General features: G+C 37.2%; 1 protein-coding gene across 2 annotated transcripts in view; it reads left to right on the top strand.

The window, feature by feature from the left end:
- Nucleotides 1-16,411, top strand: part of THUMPD3 (THUMP domain 3 tRNA guanosine methyltransferase) — a 23,684-nt gene extending 7,273 nt beyond the window's left edge. For both annotated transcript variants that reach the window (XM_019651058.1, XM_019651057.1), the window contains exons 4-10: nucleotides 1,547-2,023; nucleotides 3,821-3,951; nucleotides 6,541-6,610; nucleotides 8,158-8,273; nucleotides 13,010-13,120; nucleotides 13,991-14,114; nucleotides 14,294-16,411. In XM_019651058.1, coding sequence (XP_019506603.1) covers nucleotides 1,547-2,023; nucleotides 3,821-3,951; nucleotides 6,541-6,610; nucleotides 8,158-8,273; nucleotides 13,010-13,120; nucleotides 13,991-14,114; nucleotides 14,294-14,443 — 1,179 coding nt within the window. In that variant the 3' untranslated portion in view covers nucleotides 14,444-16,411. The remainder of the gene's footprint in view (nucleotides 1-1,546; nucleotides 2,024-3,820; nucleotides 3,952-6,540; nucleotides 6,611-8,157; nucleotides 8,274-13,009; nucleotides 13,121-13,990; nucleotides 14,115-14,293) is intronic.
- Nucleotides 16,412-21,949: the final 5,538 nt, after the last annotated feature.

Raw genomic sequence — 21,949 nt, 5'->3', positions numbered from 1 at the left:
ACTGGCCCTCATATGTGGGATCCGAACCGGGGCCCTCTGGCATCCCAAGCGAGTTCTTAACCATCGCGCCACTCGGCCGGCCCAGAGTTGGTATTTCTGCTTGTTTGTTTTTTCTTTTAGATTGGTTTCTAAAGGGAAGGGACTATACCAGTGGTACTCCACCATGTTAAACCTAAAAGTCATGTAGACCCCCTTTATAGGAAAAATATTTTAAAATAGAATTAGATTTGTCAAACCCAAAATTTACCATTATTTCATCAGGCTTCAAGTAGTATGAAAGCCTTCATTCACTTACATTTCAAGTTTCCGTTCCATCAGTCAGCACTGATTTTTGTTCTGCTTTGATCTTCAGTAACGTATACTGTCTCTAGACCAGCACTCTGCAGTAGAGCTTTCTAATGGAAATAGTCTGTGTCTGCGCTGTCCAACATGGTAGCCACTAGCCATCACTGTGTGAAATGTTGCTAATGTGACTGATAACTGAGCTTTTAATTTTAAATCATTTAAATTTCAATAGCTACATGTAGCTAATGGCTGCTGAATTGGACAGCATGGCTCTGCACACCCATTTTAACATTTCATTACATACTATCCAACAGCTGTTTATTGGGTATCTTTTGTATGCCAGGCACTGTTGTAGGCCTAAGAAGTGGCTTTTAGCAGTGGTCAAGAAAGGTAAGTTCCTTCTCACTCCACACTTACCTTCTGGGAGGAGCCTTGATGGTGAACAATACACAAACCTGGTAACTTTAGATAATGCTAAGCTCTGTAAAGAAAATAAAATGGGAAGAGATGACTTGAAAGGATTACTTTAAGTAGAGCAGGTCTCTCAGAATATGCCTTTTAAATTACTATTAAATAACGAGAAGGGATCTAGCAGTGCAAAGAGGCCATGTAAACCAAGTATCTTTAAAGCAGAGGAAACGAGGAGAGTGATCCTGAAGTGATGTATGAGGAGCAGACAGGAGTCAGATTATGTTGGGCTTTTTAAGGAATTTAGATTTTTTTTTATGTGTAATGGGAAGTTATTGAAGGGGAGGGGCATGATCAGATTTACTTTTTTAAAAGATGACTCTAGATACTATTTAGAAATTGGATAGATTCATATTGAACTGCTTAAGGCTCTTTTTCTTTTAAAAATATTACTTTAAAAAATAGTTTATATATACACAGCACAAAATTCAAAAGGAAGCCAGTGAGAGGTAAGTTGCCCTCCTTCCCCTGTCTTTCATCCACCCACTTCCCCTCCCTGAAGGAAAGGACTCCAATAGAAGTAACTAAATCACTGTTAATAGTTTCTTACTGCTTACATTGTAATTTTGAATCCCAACTTCCTACCTCCCATTCTGCCTTGTATTCTTTTGTGGCTTAATTTGTATATAAATTTTCAGTGAGATTTGCACTTCCTCAATTACAGCCATTTTATTGACTTCGTTTTATACCCCTTCCATCCTCAACATAATGACTGTCATCTCTAGGCAAAGTAGTTTATTTGTTCAATTAAAGTGATGAGAAATGAATGGATTTCATTCTCTGTCCCTGATAGGAAGAAGTTCTAAAGGATTTTGAAGAATTGGCCGGGAAGCTTCCTTGGTCAGACCCTTTAAAAGTATGGAAAATTAATACCAGTTTCAAAAAGAAAAAAACAAAGCGCAAAAAAATAAACGAGAATTCAAGTAAAGAGAAGATTGGTAATGGACAAGGAGACAAAAGAGATGAGAAAGATGTTAAAAAAGAGTTGACTGACGATGTCTTAGAGTCACATATCTTAGACTATTATGAAAATCCAGCCATCAAAGAAGAGATATCAACATTAGTAGGTGATGATTTGGCATCTTGCAAAGATAGGACTGATGAAAGCTCAAGAGAAGAAACTGCTCCTGAAGTGCTAAAGTTTAGAGTCACATGCAACAGGGCAGGAGAGAAACATTGCTTTTCCTCCAATGAGGCCGCAAGAGATTTTGGGGGTGCTGTTCAAGATTATTTTAAGTGGAAAGCTGACATGACCAAGTTTGATGTGGAGGTAGGTACAGACGCTGGTTGTGATGATTCAAGAAGGCTGTCATTATAGATTTGTAGAATTTTCAGACTAACCCAAACTTATGGACAATTAAACTGAGGCCACAGAGCTAATAGGGTGGGGCTAACAAGAGCGTGGGCTATGGAGACAGATCTAGATTCAGACTTTGATACCACAACTGTGTAACTTTGGACAAGATGCTCTCTCTGAACCTGTGTTCCAAATAGAGCCAGTAGTAATATATGCCTCTAAGAGTGTCCTGAAGGTTAAATGAGATAATATTTTTTTAAGTATTTGGTGCAATACCTGGTATATATAATACTAAGTACTCAATAGATGGGAACTATAAGATTTGAGTTTTCTAATTCCTAATCTAGTACTTTTTACAATGTTATGTGGACTTTCAGATTATAAAATTCAACCAGACTTAAAGCAATTATTTTGTTTCTGTGTGTCTTGGTTGTAGAGTTTTGCCACTAAAAAAAAAGTGGAGTACCTTTTGAAAACAAATGTCAACCTCCTAAAATCAGGACATCATTGCTAATACTCTTCCTAGAGCCAGCTCTCCTCTTTCTTAAATTCTGCTAGATTCTCAAACCTCTTTTTAGCGTGCTTGCTCTCCTTGGTGTCAATATTCTACTACATGGGTGATTCACATATGGGCCATACTAAGTCATCATTAAATCACTGACAGCTTAAAAGGCCCCTAGCAGCTGATGTTTTTACCAAGGAGTCATTTTCTGTTGGGACATTTGAATCTGGAGCAAGTCACTCATTCTCTCTGTAACTTTTTTGTTTTGCATATCAAATCAGAACAATTCTCTCCCCTCTCTTTTTTCCCCCCTCATAACAGCTGTTATGAGAATGAATAGGCTAATTAGAACAGTAAGTAATGTCCAAAAGTTCTCAAGGGGGCTCAGAGGACAAATTCTAGAGCCATACTGTCTGGGTTCAAATCCCAATATATGAGCTGCATGACGTTGGGCAAGTAAGCTGACATCTTTGTGCCTCAGTTTCCTCATCTATAAAAGAAGGATAATAATATCTAGCCCAGAGGGTGTGAATATGAAAAATACGTGTGTAGAATATTGGCTTGCATATAGCTAGATTAGTGTCAGCGGCTGCTGCTAAGATCATGAGGAGGAAATTTTAGGTGGAAGATTAGAGAACATAGTTTATTTTTATTTGAATAGTTTATATTTGTGTTATAAAAACTGTAGGACACAAAACATTTCACGGACATTGAGTCAAGTTAAAAAAAAACTAAGAAAATAAGTGCTAAAGCAAATGTGATACAGTATTAACAGTTGGTTAAAAGTTAAAATTTTTAAAAATGTATATTAAACCCATAGACCTTCAAAATATGTTTATATTAAAATTCAAGGGAAATATGGTTATAGCTAACTTATAAATATAACAAAGGAAAAGAAAAAAATAGATGTTAAAATTTATAAGTAGTATATACTGTATGATTTCATTTATATAAAGTTCAAAAAAAGACAACTAATATATTGTGGTAATGGCCAGGTAAATGATTACTTTGGATGGGTAATGACTGGGAGGGGAAAAGGAAGCCTTCTGGTTAGCTAGAAATATTGTATATCTTTATCTGGGTGGCAGTTACATGGTGTACACAGGTAAAGATTCACTGTGCTGCACACTTAAGATTTGTGTATTTTACTGTATCCAAAGTATACCTCAATAATAAAAAATTAATAAAGCCTGAAACTTAAAAATCCTAGTAATAAATACAGTTTGAACAATTCTAAAGCTATGTTATTCTGTCTTGTGTTACTGTAGGTGCTTTTGAATATCCATGATAATGAAATCGTTGTGGGCATTGCATTGACAGAAGAGAGTCTCCACCGAAGAAATATCACACATTTTGGACCTACAACTCTTAGATCTACTCTTGCCTATGGGATGCTCAGGTAAGAGAATGGGTTTACCTTCTAGACCAGTGGTTCTCAACCTGTGGGTCGCGACCCCTTTGGGGGTCGAATGACCCTGTCACAGGGGTCGCCTAAGACCATCGGAAAACAAAAAGATATTTACATTACAATTCATAACAGCAGCAAAATTACAGTTATAAAGTAGCAATGAAAATAATTTTATGGTTGGGGGTTACCACAACATGAAGAACTGTATTAAGGGGTCGCGGCATTAGGAAGGTTGAGAACCGCTGTTGTAGACTAAAGTGACTCCTTGGTTTGAAGTTTCCCTGCAAAACACTTTAATTTCTTGTGAAGTGTACTGTGTTGGAATTAGTGAGTAAAGAACAGGATAAAAAGCTCTTCATTGGTTTCTTTCCCTTAAATCCAGTGTTGATTCCTTGTGATCCTGAAAATATCACTTAATTACCGTCTCAGTTTTCTTGATTTTAAAATGGGAATGATAGTTTTCATCTGCCTCTTGAATGGGGTTGCCACATTTCTATTTGGAAAGGATATACTGTGTGTTGGGAAATAAAACAAATTTTGCTTTTTTTCATTTCTGTCGATGAAGCAGATGAAAGCAAAGCTTTTTTAAAAAATATGTATAATGTGTAAATGAACACAGAAAGTTTTTACTTATATTTTTAAATTTTATATTTACTACAACCTAGGAATTGTTCTGGAATTTTCCACTTTTCCAAGTGCAAGACCTAGCTTGCTTTCTTCTTTGTCGTTTTCCCTTTTATTGGGTGCTTTTTTCCACCACTCAGACAAGTTCTCTTCTCTAGGTTTCTGTTTTTCAGAGTGCAAAATGGGTTTGCTGTGAGACTTAAAGGATTATTAGGAGTAAATGCAGAAATATATGCAAAATAGCTGCTGTATACAGTGCCTGGTGTATCCTGGTAGTCTTTTCACCTACTCATCCATGGAGTCACAGTTCAACACAATTGTAACCTATCAATTCAATGACAATAATAAAAAACTGGGACCATCTGATAAAGGAAGAACTCCTAGTGTTCATTTAACAAACATTTTTTATCTACTGCCAGGCATTATGGTGTAGAAGCTAAGCATATGAAGAGTTATTTTGGGTACAACTATTAGAAATCTAAGTAAGCTAGTTTAAGATAAAAAAGTGATGATGGTGTGGGAAGGGGATTTATTGGAAAGATACTGAGAAATCTTGGCGAATCCACAAAAAACCTGAAAGCCACATTTCAAGAAGGGTAGGAATCAGATCTTGGAAAACCACTTTTTAAACCTAGACAGTCACTTTTATCTCCCCTGAGAGTCTAGGGGCTCTTGTCTCTGCTCATCTGTGCAAATGGCTGTCCCTCATCTAAATTTATATATTTCCAGTTTCAAATGATGGGCTCCATACTGTCCAGGGCTTTAGCTCTTTATCCCCAGTTCTTGGAAGAGAGAATCTGATTGGCATAGTCTCGGTCAAGTGTTCACCCAGACCCCCAGCAGCAATGGCTGAGAATACAGGATTGCTTACTACCAACACTGTTGCCAAGGATTCTGTTGCCATGTGTTGAGGCGCAGGAACAGGGAGGTAGAGCTGGACAGGCATGACGATAAGAAGCCAGTGTGAGTCCCCAAGAATCCCAGTCTTGTGAGGAAGATAGATTATTTCCTTACATGTAATAAATACCATAACAGAATGTAAAAAGACTAGGACAAAAGAAAGAAAGAGAAACCTAGTGGCCTATCTAAGGAGGGGATGCTTCATAGAGTGGGTAACATTTAAGCCACTAACAATAATGTCTCTGATTCTGACTCTATCACCTGTTAGTTTTGTGTCTCTGGACAGGTTTTGCATTAGCTTATCTGTAAAATGACAGTAATAATAGTGACCTACCTCATAGGGTTGTTAAAAGATTAAATGAGGTATTGCATGCAAAGAGTTAAATCCATGCCTGGAAAATACAGCAGGTCCTCAAATAACATTGTTTTGTTATAAGGTTGAGATGCTAGAGATGCTGTAGGAACTTAACTCTTGTTTATATCAACTAGCCTATGGTAAAATTGGTTCTGTTATATGTCGTTTAGCTTAAAGTCACACAGAAGCTATTGACGACATTGAGTGAGGAATTACTGTACTACTCAAAGTAAACAATTATTTTATGGCAATATTATCTTAAAATTCATAAGGAAAGGACTATTGAATGTCTAATTGCCAGTAAATTTATATTAATACATGTTCTACTTGAAACATATTTCAGGGTTTTTCTAATGTAACAATACAGGGTTATATACAAAATAGCATGTGTTTTCTAAAGGCACATACATATACTCGTATATTAAAGATCTAAAAGCTAAATTCTATCTGGGAATAAAATGGGATTTTGGATAATAGTCAAAAGGTACTTTTAGTTATTGTAATGTTTTTTGTGTTTTTCTTAAACACTAGGATATGGAGTCAATATGTCATTACAAATTGATTTTTAAAATGAATATTGATTGGTGTTTCTTCATGCTAACATAGCAGGTCCTTGATCTTACAGCTTCAGGAGTAGTCATTGTGGAAGCCTGAGCTCTTGGTTGAAGCCTCTTCACAATTGGCTGTTTTCTTTTCTCTAGGCTCTGTGATCCTCAGCCTACTGATATAATAGTTGATCCCATGTGTGGAACAGGGGCTATACCAATAGAGGTAATTACTTTTCATTAGCTTTGAGATAAGCAAGTGATACATCCAGAATGTTCTTGACTTAATGGGTAAATTAGATGTAATGAAATCACAAAGGTTGGGTCAGTGGACCCAAGAGTTTTGAAAGAATTACTCTAGTAAAGCTGGAGCTTTTGTGTAAAAGATGTAACTACTTATTACAAATAGCCAAGGACTAGGTAGATTGTAAATGGTATTTATTCATTGGATTACAGAGGAGGCTGAGAATTACTGGTGAGTCCCTTTTCTGTAATAGACAAGCTGGTAGTCTTGAATGGAAAAAATAATTGAAATTATAAGCATAAACTGGAGGAAGGTGTTTTGTCTGTTTAAAGTGAGATTATTGTTCTTAATCGATTTAGGTTCTTGGAGGGAGTAAGTATAGTTGTAAAAATGGGATATCTATGAACAATATTTGGATTTTTTAAGGTACCTCTAATTAGAAACCAAATGCTCTTAAGAAGTTTTCAAAATTACTGTCACATTGAGAGGACTCAGAAACTGCCTAAAGAAAAGCAAGAAATGGAAAGGCATTTTCAAAGTGGAGAACATTTAACAGGAGAGCCTCCTTGAATCAGTATTATCTCTTTTATAAATAATTTAGAAGAGGGCACTGGCAGTAAAATTGCTTAAACTTGTGAAACATAGTAAGTTCTTATATATAGTACACCTAAAGCAAACAGGAGATACCACAGATTCTTTGAGTGGGCAGAATTGGACAATTGAGCAAGTCCAAAGCAACCCACGAAGGGAAAAATAATCCAGACTGCAATTAGAAAATCACATGTTAATCTACATAGAATATTGTTGAGACCTAGTGTAGTATGTCATCTCATTCCACAAATGATATGTGACAGCTTGGTATTTAATGTTCTGCTGACATGATTTTGACTTAAAATTATAAAATCCTTTCAGGGATATTGTAGTTATTATTCAAAAGCCTATACAATAGAGATGACATTTTGTTTTGAAATTCTCAAATACTCCAATATATTAGATTATATAAAAATCCCATAATCACAAAAGGAGGTTAAAGGTTGGTCAGTTTGATTTGGTTAAGTTTTTCAAACTGCATTTGTATTTAAGATCTTTAATGCCTACTGTGTGCTAGACACTGCTTGGTGAGAGATTGAACAGAATACCAGACTTGAGTTCCCAGATTTGTGGAGGCAGACAGGTATTGAAATAATTAAAAAGAGAACAAGTGTAGTGGCAGAGATGTGTACAAAGTGCTTTGGGGGTGGGGGCAAATGAGAGACAACTTGGAGAGTTGGAGCTTATGTCACACAGGGCATGACATTTGAGCTGAGTCTTGAAAAATGAGTAGGAGTTCAACAAGTGCAGAAAGAACCGGAGGGCATTTCAAGCAGGGGGAATAACAAAGTTGACAGCATGCAGTGTTTTGCCACTTTAGAAAGCATTGGATTTTATTGGATTGAATGTCTCGTTTATTGACAATTGAAATGATTTTCTCTGTAATCATCTTTTTGCAGTTTGCTACTTCTGTTTTAATATATACTCTTGTCTTTTAGGGGGCTACTGAATGGACTAACTGTTATCATATTGCTGGTGATAATAATCCATTGGCTGTAAATAGAGCAGCAAATAACATCTCATCTTTACTGACCAAGAACCAAATTAAAGAAGGGTAAAAATTTTAAGGATTTTGTGGCATCTCTTAAACTTAGATAATCACTTTTCATATTGACTTTAATATCCCCAGTGCATTCTGATATCATTTAACAAATGAATATATTGAGACTCTTTAAATTTTAAAAGATTATTGAAAATGATTTATATTTTTAAAATATTTTTAAATTGTAATTTCCCTACCTTAATGAAATTTTTTATTTCCTCCTTTTTCATATATATATATATTTTTGTTTGTTTGTTTGTTTGTTTTCCCCCCACATAGTGGAAGAATAATTATATGGATTCATTTTAATTTCATAAATGTTTGAATAGTTTTTATGTTTTTATAGTCTATTTTAATGACTGCATAATACTCCATTCTATAGAAATACTATAATTTATTTAGCCTTTCCTCTATTTGGCACTTAAAAAAATCTCAGAGGGCCAGCCGGAGTAGCACGTTGGTTAAGAGCTGGCTTCGGATGCCAGAGGGCCCTGGTTCGGATCCCACATATGAGGGCCAGTGACACTGCCCTCTACAGCTAAGATGCTGAACAACAGCTCACCCTGGAGCTGGGCTGCCGTAAGTCACAGGTGATGGTGTAGGCTGCAGCCCCTGCTGCAGTGGGTTGCCATGGGCTACCGTGTGTAGCCAGCAGCCAGCGTGAGCGGCCAGCAGCCGCCGTGAGTGGCTGTCCAGAAGCCGGCGACTGATCAGCCTCACCAGGGAAAAGTGCAATGATGGTGCCAACTTGGGCCAGTGAAGCCAAGTCCTCCACAACTAGACTGAAGAACAAAAGGACAGCAATTTGTCTGTTCCCCTTCCTCCAATTCCCCAGCGCTATTCCCATCCCCCAATTCCCCAATAAAAATCTTAAAAAAAAAAAAAAAATCTCAGAGTTGCAAGAGACCTGAAATCCATCCCCATAGTGCTTAAATATCGTACAGATCTTAACCATTGGCCTTACAGCCTGTGTAAATACTTGTAATGACTATCTCTGAAGGCAGAGTCCATCTTTACACTAGTCATATCTTTTTTTTCCCCCCCTAAAGATTTTATTGGGGAATTGGGGGAGGGGAACAGCGTTGGGGAATCAGGGAAGGGGGAAAGGGAACAGACAAGTTGCTGTCCTTTTGTTCTTCAGTCTAATTGTGAAAGACATCGCTTCACTGGCCTGTGTTGGTATTATCATTGCGTTCTTCCTGGGTGAGGCAGTCGCTCGCCGCCCATTGGACAGCCGCTCACGGTGGCTCATGGCAGCTCACGAAAGCTCACACCAGCTGCCGGCCAGCTCCACTGCAGGCTATGCCGTCGGCGACTCACCACAGCCCAGCTCCAGGTCGAGCTGTTGTTCACCATCTTAGCTGTAGAGGGCGCAGCGTCACTGGCCCTCATGTGGGATCCAAACTGGGGCCCTGCTGCTCAGAGCTGGCGTCCCAAGCCAATTCCTAACCAACACACCACTAGGCCAGCCCTACACTAGTCATGTCTTTTAATGAACTGAATCTCTCCCTGAACCTCCTACAGATGTTTTTTTTCCCTTCTACTTGGGTCCATAAAGAAAAATCTTATCTATGTGTCACATGATGCCTGACATCAGATATTCAAAGGGCTACCAAACCCCCTGTTCCTCCATCCCACTCCTCCAAATCCTCTCTTGTCCAATCAAAATATTCTAAGTCCTTTAGCCCTATTCTTTTGATATCTGTGCATTGGAAGTCCACTAACCTCAGGGAAATTTTATTTTTCATCTGAGATGTATGTAATTATAAGTCTAGCCCACTACTACAAATTAAATTTAATGAAACCATCTGTGCCAGCCTTTCACCATTGTTTCAAGTCTCAACAGTCTTTGGGAAGAATTGGTTAAAATGTCACTTAGTCTGCAATTTCTTTTTTTTTTAAGATTTTATTGGGGAATTGGGGAAGGGGACCAGCCAAGTTGTTGTTCTTCAGTCTTCATTGTGGAGGGCGCCAGTCGCCATCTGGCTTCCCATCGGCAGCTCGTGGCCTGTAAGCTCAAGGTGCTGTGTTCAGTCTTAGTTGCGGGTGGGCGTAGCCACCATCCCATGTGGGAGTCAAACTCAGCAGCCTCGTTGTTAAGAGCGCACTGAGCCATCTGGGCGGCAGCTCAGTTCAAGGTGCCGAGTTCAGTCTTAATTGCAGGTGGGCGTAGCCCATCATCAAACAGGCAATCTTGTTGTTAACACCAGCTGAGCCATCCTGCCACCTCTTGGCAGCTCAGCGATAGCTGAGCAGTGGCGCAGCGTCACTGGCCCATGTGGGAATCGAATCAGTGGCCCTGTTGCTCAGAGCTTACACTGTTAAGCCAACTCTTAACCAACTGAGCCATTTGGCAGCCCAGTCTCAATTTCTTATCAGAGGCCTTATCATAAATGTTTCTCTGGTCTCCTCTGCGTATGTCCTTCATTTTCTTACAGTGGCTGGAGTATAGGTAGTGGTCAGCAGATTCGTTAAGTCCTACAGGTGCTCTACTTCCTGAATACATAGCCCAGGAAGTCATTATATCTCATGATTGACTTTAACAGATTTAGTAACACCTGCCTCCATAACCCTTAGTGCGAGGTTTATATGTATAAGTAGAAATCAATTGTTTTTAAATATACGAGTATATATTCATTTTATGCAAATATTCATTTATTACTCATACATGGTATACCTGATAATATTTTATGTCTATGTATTGGTTATCCTCTTTTCTTTGCTAATTTTGTTTTTTCCCTTTTGATTAGAATCACCAGTGCTTTGTTTTGTTCTTTCATTATACTATTTGTTCTGTGGTTTTATGCTCTATATCTTTTGTTTTTATTCCTGTTTCCCATTGAGGCTTTAAACTTTGTTATCTAAAATCTTAAGTTATATGCTGTAAATGTCTTCTTTTAAATGATAAAAGTTTTTATTAAAGCTGGCTTATGCTAAGTACTCTTGACCATATCCTGTAGATTTTGATAATTGTCTATTTTGGTTACTTTCTACATTGTTGCTTGTATGCTTGATTAATCGTCTCTCTGATCAGTTGTTTAGGACAATGCTTTTCAAACTTGAATGTGCCTATGAATCACCTGGGATCCTATTAACATACAGGTTGTGATTCAGTAGATTTAGGCTGGGACCTGGGAGCTGCATTTCCTAGTAAGCTTCTGGTCTGTGGTTTCTGGTCCTTGCAAGGGTTTAGATCATTTTTATACATAAAATTGAAAAAAATTTTTATGTTAATTTATATTTTATTATGAATTATGGTGTATTTTGTTTCATATTTATTGAGATTTTCTTGAGGTTTAGTACATGACCGGGGTTTTTTTGAAACCTGATAAAATATTTTAAAACAAATTATTTTTCTACTTTCTGACCCTCTACACCTTCACTTTTTGTCTGTTCAACCTATACTATGTCTATAAATCTTACCTAGATTTTTAATACTTTTTGGCTGATGTTGTTTTGTTGCAGTCATTGGTGCTTGTGATTCTAATACTCTTTTCAGTATCTGTGCTTCCTCCCATTGTGTAGTGATTGCCTTCACTGCATTTTTTCTTAAATTCTTCATCAAATATCAATAGTATAACCTTCATTTGTTCATAATCTTTGATTTGCCTTTAATTCTTAGCCTGTGCATTAATGCCTGTATTTCTTTTTTTTTTTTTAAGATTTTTATTAGGGAATTGGGGGTATGGGAACAGCGCTGGGGAATTGGGAGAAGGGGAACAGACAAGTTGCTGTCCTTTTGTTCTTCAGTCTAGTTGTGGAGGACTTTGCTTCACTGGCCCAACTTGGCACCATCATTGCGCTCTTCCCAGGCGAGGCAGATCAGTCGCCGGCTTCTGGACAGCCGCTCACTGCGGCTGCTGGCTACACACCCTGGCTGCTGGCTACATACGGTAGCCCATGGCAACCCACTGCCACAGGGGCCGCAGCCTACGCTGTCGCCTCACAGCAGCCCAGCTCCAGGTTGAGCTGTTGTTCAGCATCTTAACTGTAGAGGGCAGTGTCACTGGCCCTCACATGTGGGATCCGAACCAGGGCCCTCTGGCGTCCCAAGCCAGCTCTTAACCATCGCGCCACTCGACCGGCCCAATGCCTATATTTCTTAAACCAGTTGCCTTAACGGGGAGGATTTAAATGTTTTATTATACTGTCTTCTGTCACCTATATTTTTTATCTTAACTGTTTCTTTGCCTTATTGTTTATTAATAGTCTGATACATGTTTTTTAATCTTAAAATACCTGTATTTAGTAATTTTAACGTTATCTGTGTCTTTAGGTCTCCTGTTATTACTACAGTCTTACCAAACTTTATCCTTCAGATGTGTCACCTCACAATCTTTTGTTTTTCTTCTTTGTTTTCAGTGTATGTTTCAATGTTTTGCATCATCAGTGACATAATTTACTGCCTCAACACTGTTTTCAAAGTTGACTATTCCAGTTCTTTGTATTGCAATATTTTTCCCCTTAATCCATTCTTAAATTGTAGATGAAGCAGATATAGACATCTTTTGAAAACCAGTCTTAACCATTTAAAAACCTTTGTCATTCTTATAGATTTTCATTGTAAGTTTTATGTCCTTATGCTTTCTTCCTACATTCTACTTGAAAAATTTTGCTTAAGTTGTTGATATTGCCACTGATATTATTTTAGTAGCATTTTGTACTTTATAGCAGTCTCTTTAGAAAAAACTTTTGTTTTTAATTTCATACTTCAGAATGTTTGAAGCACCTTTCCTTTGTCCCCACAGCAAACTGTCCTGGGGCTTGCCCATAGATGCTATTCAATGGGATGTCTGCAATCTGCCATTGAGAACTGGCTCTGTGGACATTATTGTAACTGACATGCCATTTGGAAAAAGGTAGACCTGTTTTTTTAAAAAAATGAATTTCACTTTCACTTGTTCCCTGTACCCATTTATCTTCTAAATTTATTGTATTTTCTTTAAGATTATGTCAGAAATCTTAATCCTTGGTCAGGCACAATGCAAAAGTTACGAAGGAGTTTGGGCGCAATGCATCTACTAGATGCATGTATGATATTTATTTAAATTGAAAATGAATGAAAATAACGTGTAAGCATGTTTATTTATTCAGAATGAAATTTTAATTTTCCACAAAGTAAAAACAATTGTTTATTACATAAATTCAGTATAAAAATCAACATAAATTCAAAACAATCTGTGAGATCAGTTGCACCCAATGGAGGGTTAATTCCTTTTAGCAGACTGTCAGCAGAGCAGTTTTTCACTTAGGAATTGTAAGATGCCTTAACCCATTTTTTTCTTCTGAGAACTCAGGAATGTATTAACTACAGTTTGATCCTGACCAACACAGGAGATTCATCTCCTTTCTAGTCCATTGTTGAATTTCATGATACTTCACACAGAAAGGTTGAGGAAAACTTGATTTCTCAGTATAAATGATTTCTAATCACTTGTTTGGTTTATATAACTTATCTATTAGGCTTATTAAGGGGACAATTTAGATAACTATTATAGTTGTCAAAGTTTTTTTCTTTAACCAATTCATCCAATTCAAAACGCATATGCAGTTTACTGTCTGATCACTCACTTCATTGACATAATGGCAAAGCTCTAGCTTCCAAAATGCAACTATTTTTCATACCTCAGGATTTTATTGCTATGCGTTTTAATAACTTCTCAGGTCATATAAATCTAGATATTTATTTTTTTGTAACAGTGTTTGACTCATTGGACCTTCTCCTACAGGATGGGCTCCAAGAAGAGAAACTGGAACCTTTATCCAGCTTGCCTACGGGAGATGAGTCGTGTCTGTAGACCAGGGACAGGCCGAGCTGTACTACTTACTCAGGACAAGAAATGTTTTACCAAGGTGCTGTACAGGAGCTCAAACACTCAGCTTGTGGCAACTTTAGAATCTTGGGGATAATAGTTTGAGTTGGATTTGTTTTCTTTCCCCAGTCTTTCTTATTGGCAACAAAGACCCTGGTTGGTCTAAAAGCAGGTAGATCATAAAAGCTAATTACTTTTATGCCTTTTGTGTATACACAGGCATTATCTGGAATGGGACACTTATGGCGGAAGGTGCATACCGTCTGGGTGAACATAGGGGGTCTTCATGCTGCAGTTTATCTTCTGAAACGTACACCTCAAGCTTTTGTTCATTCTTCAGAACAAGATGGCGAAAGAATTCCTTGGTAATGCAAAGAATGATTAACATTATTTGTGCTTCCTGACACTGGAAATGTTAACATGAAGAACTGGCTTTGAGAGAAAAATAGTATTAACAAAAGTGCAGTTTGCACTGTTTAAACTGGTCTAAAGCTCTTCACCCTGGTTAGCAAAAGATATGAATGTAATGTTATGGAATTTAAAAAGTTGAGAAAGAACTTTTCTCTGGAGCTATTTTGAAGGGGTAGCTGGGCAATTAGTACTTTTCTTAAAATGCTTTAAAGATACTAGTCTACTAAAATGCTCTGGGAATTGGGTTTAGAACATTTTCAGGCTTTATAATAGTTCCCCTTTTCCACTCTAACTACTCTGTCCTAATGGAAAGGCAGAGAACATAATCAGAGCATCTTAAGCAACATCTCATTGCCTGTGCAGCTTTGTTAGTTAGTTCTCTTTACTTCATCCTTAAAAAAATGAAGCATTATTACATTTTGTGAAATAAGGTTTTGCCCCACAATGAGATGAAGTCTCAAGACCTATAGGAAAGTTTACTATTGCCTTAAAAATTAAAACTTGCATGTTATTCAGATGACACAGAACTAAAACAGAAGACTAGAACTTATCAAAGGAATTACAAAAATAGTTTACTGTTAGCAGTATAGGACATTTCTATTTTTAAATACATTGTTAGATGAAGTATGGGACCAAGTCAGATTTAAAGAAATTTTATTTTTCTTTCAGTACACTAAAGTGGTGTTGCTTTTCAAACACAAACCTGTCAAAATATTTTTGTTTGGTTTCTTAAAAGAACTAGAGAACAAACTGATATATCTTTGAATTAAATAAAAAAAAACAACTTCATCTAAGTTTTTTGTCGTTTTCTCTTGGTCACTGATCATATTGAGTTGCTTTTCCAATTGCAGAAAGTCCTTCCTCAGACAGTGGAAAATGAATGACATCAATATTAAGTCCTTAGGAAAACAGTGCTTCCCTCGGACAAAGTACTTGGGGTTTTATGTGGAATTCTTTATAGTATTCAAAGTTTGCTTTGGAATTTCTGGCTGTATTCAGTTTAGATTTTCAGTGTCGTATTAGTAACTAATAGTACTACTCATATTACCTTTTGATGTGTCACTTTAGAATAAAAGGACATAGTATTTCTTTTCTTTGACAGAGTAACTGAGTTCACATTTAGCAGCACAGCCAACATTCCTAGTCTGGATTCTGATACTACCTTACACTTGCAAATGAGTGTTTTATATCCTAGCCTAGCGTTTTTACCATTGTCAGAATGCAATTGCATTATTATGGGTTCAACATAAAACTTTTCACCTCTGACAAAAGAAACCATTTAAACCTCTAAGTGTTAGTGCACAGAACTAGAAAGTACAAGGACCGTGTCTGTTTTTACCACTGTTTACCAAGTACTTTGGCCCAATACCGGACAGAGTAGATATTTAATGTTAAATTAGTACTTTTACATATTGGCTTAGTTTTTAAGTATATCAAATTTGTGCATGATCCATCATAGCTTTAGTCTTATTAAATACCACCATAAAAACATGACCAGATTGATTTAAGATGATGCAAATATGTAGAGAGCATTGTCTGCAATTGTTTACAATCTTCTTCTCTAGTATTGTTTTGTAATCTGGTGACAGGAACGAGAAATGGCTGAGGATTCAGAAAAGCTGGGCTTGAGTTATATATGACACTGCCACCTACTAGTTCTGTGACCTTGATTTTTAACCTCTGAAATGAGCCTCCTACACCATAGGAATGTGAAAAGATGGGAAAGTAATCTTAATATTTAAACACAAAATGAGTGAGTTATGATCCAGACATTCTGTTACTGGGAAAATCAATATATTTTAGAGGGAAAAAAACAACATAAACATTGAAACAGATTTTATAAATTCAATGAAAAGAAGATAGTTATCTACAGACCGACAATGTGATCAAAAAATACGGTGAATGTTTAAATTAAAAAAAAAAAAATGTTACAGTAAAAGACATTGCCATTAATCCCCTTCAAAATACTCCCCCTCACTTTGAACACACTTATCCCATCGTTCTTGCCATTTTCTGAAACAGTTCTGGAAGTCCTCTTGCGTGAATGTTTCTAGTTGCGCTGTCGTGGCTGCCTCAATGTCCTGAATCGATGCAAAACATTTACCTTTTATGGTCATTTTGACTCTGGGGAAGAGCCAAAAGTCACATGGTGCCAAATCCCGTGAATAAGGTGGATGAGGACACACCATAATGTTTTCATTTGACAGGAATTGTCGTACCAAAAGCGATGTGTGACACGGAGCATTGTCATGATGGAGGATGAAACCATTTGCCCATTTCTCAGGACGTTTTCTACGCACATCATTTCTTAAACGCTCCAATAAGCCCTTATAATATTCAGAGTCCACCGTGGTGTTCCTGGGTACAAACTCAGCTCGCACAATTCCACCAAGGTCAAAAAACACAATTAACATCACTTTGATGTTAGATCTTGATTGACGTGCTTTTTTTGCACGAGGAGAACTGAGTGATTTCCATTGAGAACTCTGAACTTTGGTCTCAAGACCATAACCACAGACCCAAGTTTCACCTCCTGTGATGACACGTCTTAAAAAGCTGGAATCTGAAGCGGCACGATCACGCAACTCCAACGAAATTGACAAACGCTGTTGCTTTTGTTCAACAGTCAAAACGTGTGGAACAAAGTTCGCACTCGCTCGCCTCATGTTCAAATCTGTTGTTAAAATGCTTTGAACAGAGCCATAAGAGATGTTGAGATCCTCAGAAATTTCTCTAATAGTCAATCGCCTGTTTGATCGCATCATTTCACTTACTCTTTCAACATTCTCTTGGGTTTTTGATGTTGAAGGACGTCCCGATCTCTCTTCGTCTTTAATCGACTCACAACCATTACGAAATCGCTCAAACCACTTGTAAACTGTCTTCATGGTCACTGCAGCATCACCATAAACCAATTTTAACATTTCGTGTGTTTCTTTAGCACTTTTTTGTAGTTTGAAACAAAATTTCATGTTGATGCGTTGTTCGTAATCCATGATTTTACGGCACACTTTAAAACACACCTTCTCAACCGTAGCTCACACCCAACTGACTGTACCAAACAAGTTGAAATTCGTCACACACTGTTACTAAGGTTCGATGCACCACTTCCCGCATTGAAGATCCCTGCCTTTCCGTTGGATGGCACTCGACAGCAGCATTTACCGTATTTTTTGATCACACCTCATACTAGTGGCAAGAAAGGGAAACATTTGTTAAACATTTCTTTTAAAAAACTGCCAAACTGTATTGTACATTCTGATTTATCAGTGTCAGATAGATGGCTCATGTTTCCACTGCGAGGACGGAAGGATAAGTTGAAGACTGAAAAAGAGGAAGTATTTTAAAAGGTCTATAAAGTACCTAAAATATAATGAAGCACAATAAAGCCTAGGGTGCTTAATATTAATGAGATAGGCATTGAAAAAGTAAAACTTCCTTATTCTCAGCATAGCCTTTCCCAAAAATTTCAGGTGAGGTATGGGAATTTCAGTGGGGATATGGAAAAAGCCTGAAAATTCTAAGAGAAAAAAAATAAAATTATTGTACCTTGGTATATATTTTTTAAAAAGGTTCAGGACAAACATCACATACATACAGGTATCCTATAACAAACTTTAAAAACGTGTACAATGTGAAAAAAATACTGTCTAAACAGGTCTACTCTGTCACCGTTAACTTTTGCACCAATGCTAACATTTCTGTTAATCAGTTGTAGCTGTCCAGTGATATACTTTATGATAAAAGCAATCTTCACTGAAAAGGAGAATGGTATTAGTTTTTCTCAAGGCCAAATTCTAAATTTCCAACTGCCTGCTATAGTTACCCTTGTGTGTCCCACCTCAGACTCAACTTGAACATACCTTTCTCCACTAAAACCTGCTTCATGTCCTAGCATACCCCTTCTCCCAGTCATCCATGCTTAATACTGGGAGTCATTTATTTTTTTTAAGAAAACTCCATCCAGTTATTCAACAGGAATTTGAGTGTTTACTATATACACTGTGCTAAAGCAGCTGTTTCTCAAACTTCTTGGTCTCAGGACCCCTTCCCATAAAAATTGAGGGCCCCAAATAGCTTTGCTTACCAATTTTTACCATATTAAAAATTAAAACTGAGAAAAAATTTAAGTTAGTAACAAATGTATTACGTTAACATTTTCAATGAAGTAACTGTATTTGCAACAAACAGTGGACTGTTTTATATTTTTGCAATTCAGTTCTTTCAAATGTCTGCCTTAATAGAAGGCAGCTGGATTTCTGTTTATCTTTCTGCATTCAATTGGTTGAGATGTTACTTACTTGCAATTTTTTGTAATTTCATCTATTGGCCATTTGGAAAATATTGGTTCACTTAGTTACATAAATCTACCAAATGTTGACCCAGTTCATTATATAATATCTAAAAATCATATTACCATCACTACCTATCTCATAAAAAAAACCTAAGTACTGGAAAGATATCAAGCACCTGATAGTAGATACAAGTTTTCCAGAAATTCTAAATTTTACCTCAACGTTTGAATTTTATCATGGACAACACTATCAATTGTTTTCCTTGAAAGGCTCACTTCCTTTATATCTGAAAAAATGTCTGCCAAATAGCCAACTCTGACAACCAAAATTTGAGTCACTCAAGTAAAAATGGTGTTTCAAAAAAGCAGTGCCTAATTCAACTTGCAACTCATTTGCACAAGTGCTTTTTATTGAAACCATTATACTTTGACACGTAGCATAAGTACTATATGCAAACTTTCCATTTCATCACTCATAATAGTTATGCACCCAGGATTCAGATATAATTTTACTGTTCTCACGACATGAAGTGAAACTGCTCCCCCCCCCCCAGGTGTATACTGCAAATGCATGGCAGTGAAGAATGACTACTACAGTCTGGTGGCACTGCCTTGATTTATGCCAAGATGCCAGCAGTTTTACCCGCTTTTGCTTTTTGACTATTAGTGAAAACATCAAGATAAACCATGAGATTTTAAAAAGTTTTTCAACATTTGACTATTTCAGGACATGTTTTGTTTGTTGCCAAGCTTTCACTTAAGAGTCTCTTTAACTAGTTCACACAGATGGACAAATACAAGCAAAATAACAAGCCCAGCCATGTTCATAGGTTCATCCATTTATAAGGCATAAGTACACTTCTACAGATGAGATATTAATGCAGACTTCGTGTCTGCACACAAATCTTAAATATGACAAGTTACTGTATTGTTAAAGTGACACTACCATGATTTTTAACTTTTCATCCGGCAGACATTCAGCAGTGTCAAATGTATATGGCTTTTTGTAGTGTTTCTCAGCTATTGTTTTTCTCCAGCCAATACAATAACTTACTTCAGTAGCTTTTTCTTATAGTTTCTTTGGAGTTGATTCTTCCTTATCTTTTTATTATTAACACTTTCAGATATAATGTGAGTTGAAAAAGTAATCTTATAATCTTTTTTAAGCCAGCAATCCTCAAATAAGAAAAATACAAATTGGTTTATTTTAGAAGTTATTAAATTCTAAAATAAGTTGTAGTTAAATTTTAAAATTTAGAAGTTTTAAGAAAATATTGAAAACAGTACTGCATAACACAATATAATGTACTTATGTTTATACTTAGGCACAAAGAAAATAGGATTTTATAATAACAACTATAGAATATTGAGGACTGCTGGGATTATAGAAGGTATAACCTAAAAAAGTCAGTTAATTCTTAAGAACAAATATTCATATCCTAAACCTAACACCTTAGAAAACTGTAGAAAATTCAAAAATGAATATGCAGAGCACCATTCAATGAACATAGTGATGATCTCATCGTACATCATGTAGCTCTGCACACTTGTGAGAATTGAAAAGGTAAGTAACAGCTTTGTATTATGAAGAAAATTTGACATCAAAGACCTCCCTATGCTTAGGCAACAAGGATACAGCCATAAACAAGTACTGTCCTGCTCTCAAGGAGTAACCTAAAAAAGTTTAAAAAATTACAATTACTAATTTAATTACAATTGTGAGAAATTCTATGACAAATTCAAGTTGGGGGACCCAATGTAGCAGAGTTGAAGGCATCAAGGAAGACTTCCTTGAGAAGTGATGTGTTGAGACTGTCCTCAGGGACGGACATTCAGTCAGTAATTGAGTCCTTTAACTTCGTTTCTATCTTGATTGCCGTCACTGTACCAGACCTCATCACTTCGTCTGGAATACTGTAAAAGAACCTCCTAAGAGGTCTCCCTGCCTTCAGATTCCTCCATTCCTACAACCCATCCTGTATCCTGCAGCCATATTAAATTTCCTAAAAGACTATTTCCTTCAGAGAAAGGTGGTACCATAAATGGTAAGGAATACTGACTTATGCAAGTCAGACCAGAGTTTAAATTCCTGGCCCTTAATTTGTTGCTGTATTTACAGGAAAGTTGTTCAACCTCACTAAGCTTTAGCTTCCTACACTGTAAAATGGGGTTTTATACATCAGGACCACACTAAATACATTGGGAAGGAGTTTGGCCCACTATCTGGTACACAATTGGCACTCAATAAATATTAGTTCATTTATTCAACTTAACTATGTTACCATTAGCTTTTGCCTATTGTATGCACTAGAATATGTTGCCATTTAGCATAAAAAGTATGGGATGACATTTAAGCAAAGGTCAGTAAAAAGAAGACCTGTCAAAGGTGTTCACGAGAATTCATACAATTAGATATGGGGTTAGTTAGCTTTTAAAATAACTCATTCTATAAACATGATCTGAAATGTGTTACTGCTGTCATCAGGAAGAGCCAATCTTAAACATGTTATGAGAAAAAAAACCACCTAGAAAATAAAGGGTAACTAAGTACCAGGACAAACTAAAGGTCAATAATGACTGTGAACTCTAGGAAAAAAGCTGGAAAGCAGGATTATTAAATGTAACCATGACTTGGAGATATAGAATCAGAGGCAGAAATAGTCTTGCTAGTCACCATGAAGGTATACAAGTACATCGTAATACCAGGCATAATTCATCAGGTTCAACCCTGGCCTAGATAAAATAAATCTAAATATTTGATTCCACACTAATAGGTCTGTAACAATCCAGTTTCTGACCCATCTATCAAGAATGGGGAGGGGCTGGCCGAGTGGCGCGATGGTTAAGAACTGGCTTGGGACGCCAGAGGGCCCCGGTTCGGATCCCACATATGAGGGCCAGTGACACTGCCCTCCACAGCTAAGATGCTGAACAACAGCTCAACCTGGAGCTGGGCTGCCGTGAGTCGCCAGCAACAGCGTAGGCTGCAGCCCATGTGGCAGTGGGTTGCCATGGGCTACATGTGTAGCCAGCGTGAGCGGCAGTCCAGAAGCCGGCGACTGATCTGCCTCGCCCGGGAAGAGCGCAATGGTGATGCCAACTTGGGCCAGTGAAGCAACGTCCTCCACAACTAGACTGAAGAACAAAAAAAACGACAGCAACTTGTCTGT

This window comes from Hipposideros armiger, unplaced genomic scaffold, assembly GCF_001890085.2.
Source record: "Hipposideros armiger isolate ML-2016 unplaced genomic scaffold, ASM189008v1 scaffold_152, whole genome shotgun sequence".
NCBI lineage: Eukaryota > Metazoa > Chordata > Mammalia > Chiroptera > Hipposideridae > Hipposideros > Hipposideros armiger.
Note: the sequence above shows the minus strand (reverse complement) of the source record. Positions and strands in the feature narration are given on the sequence as shown.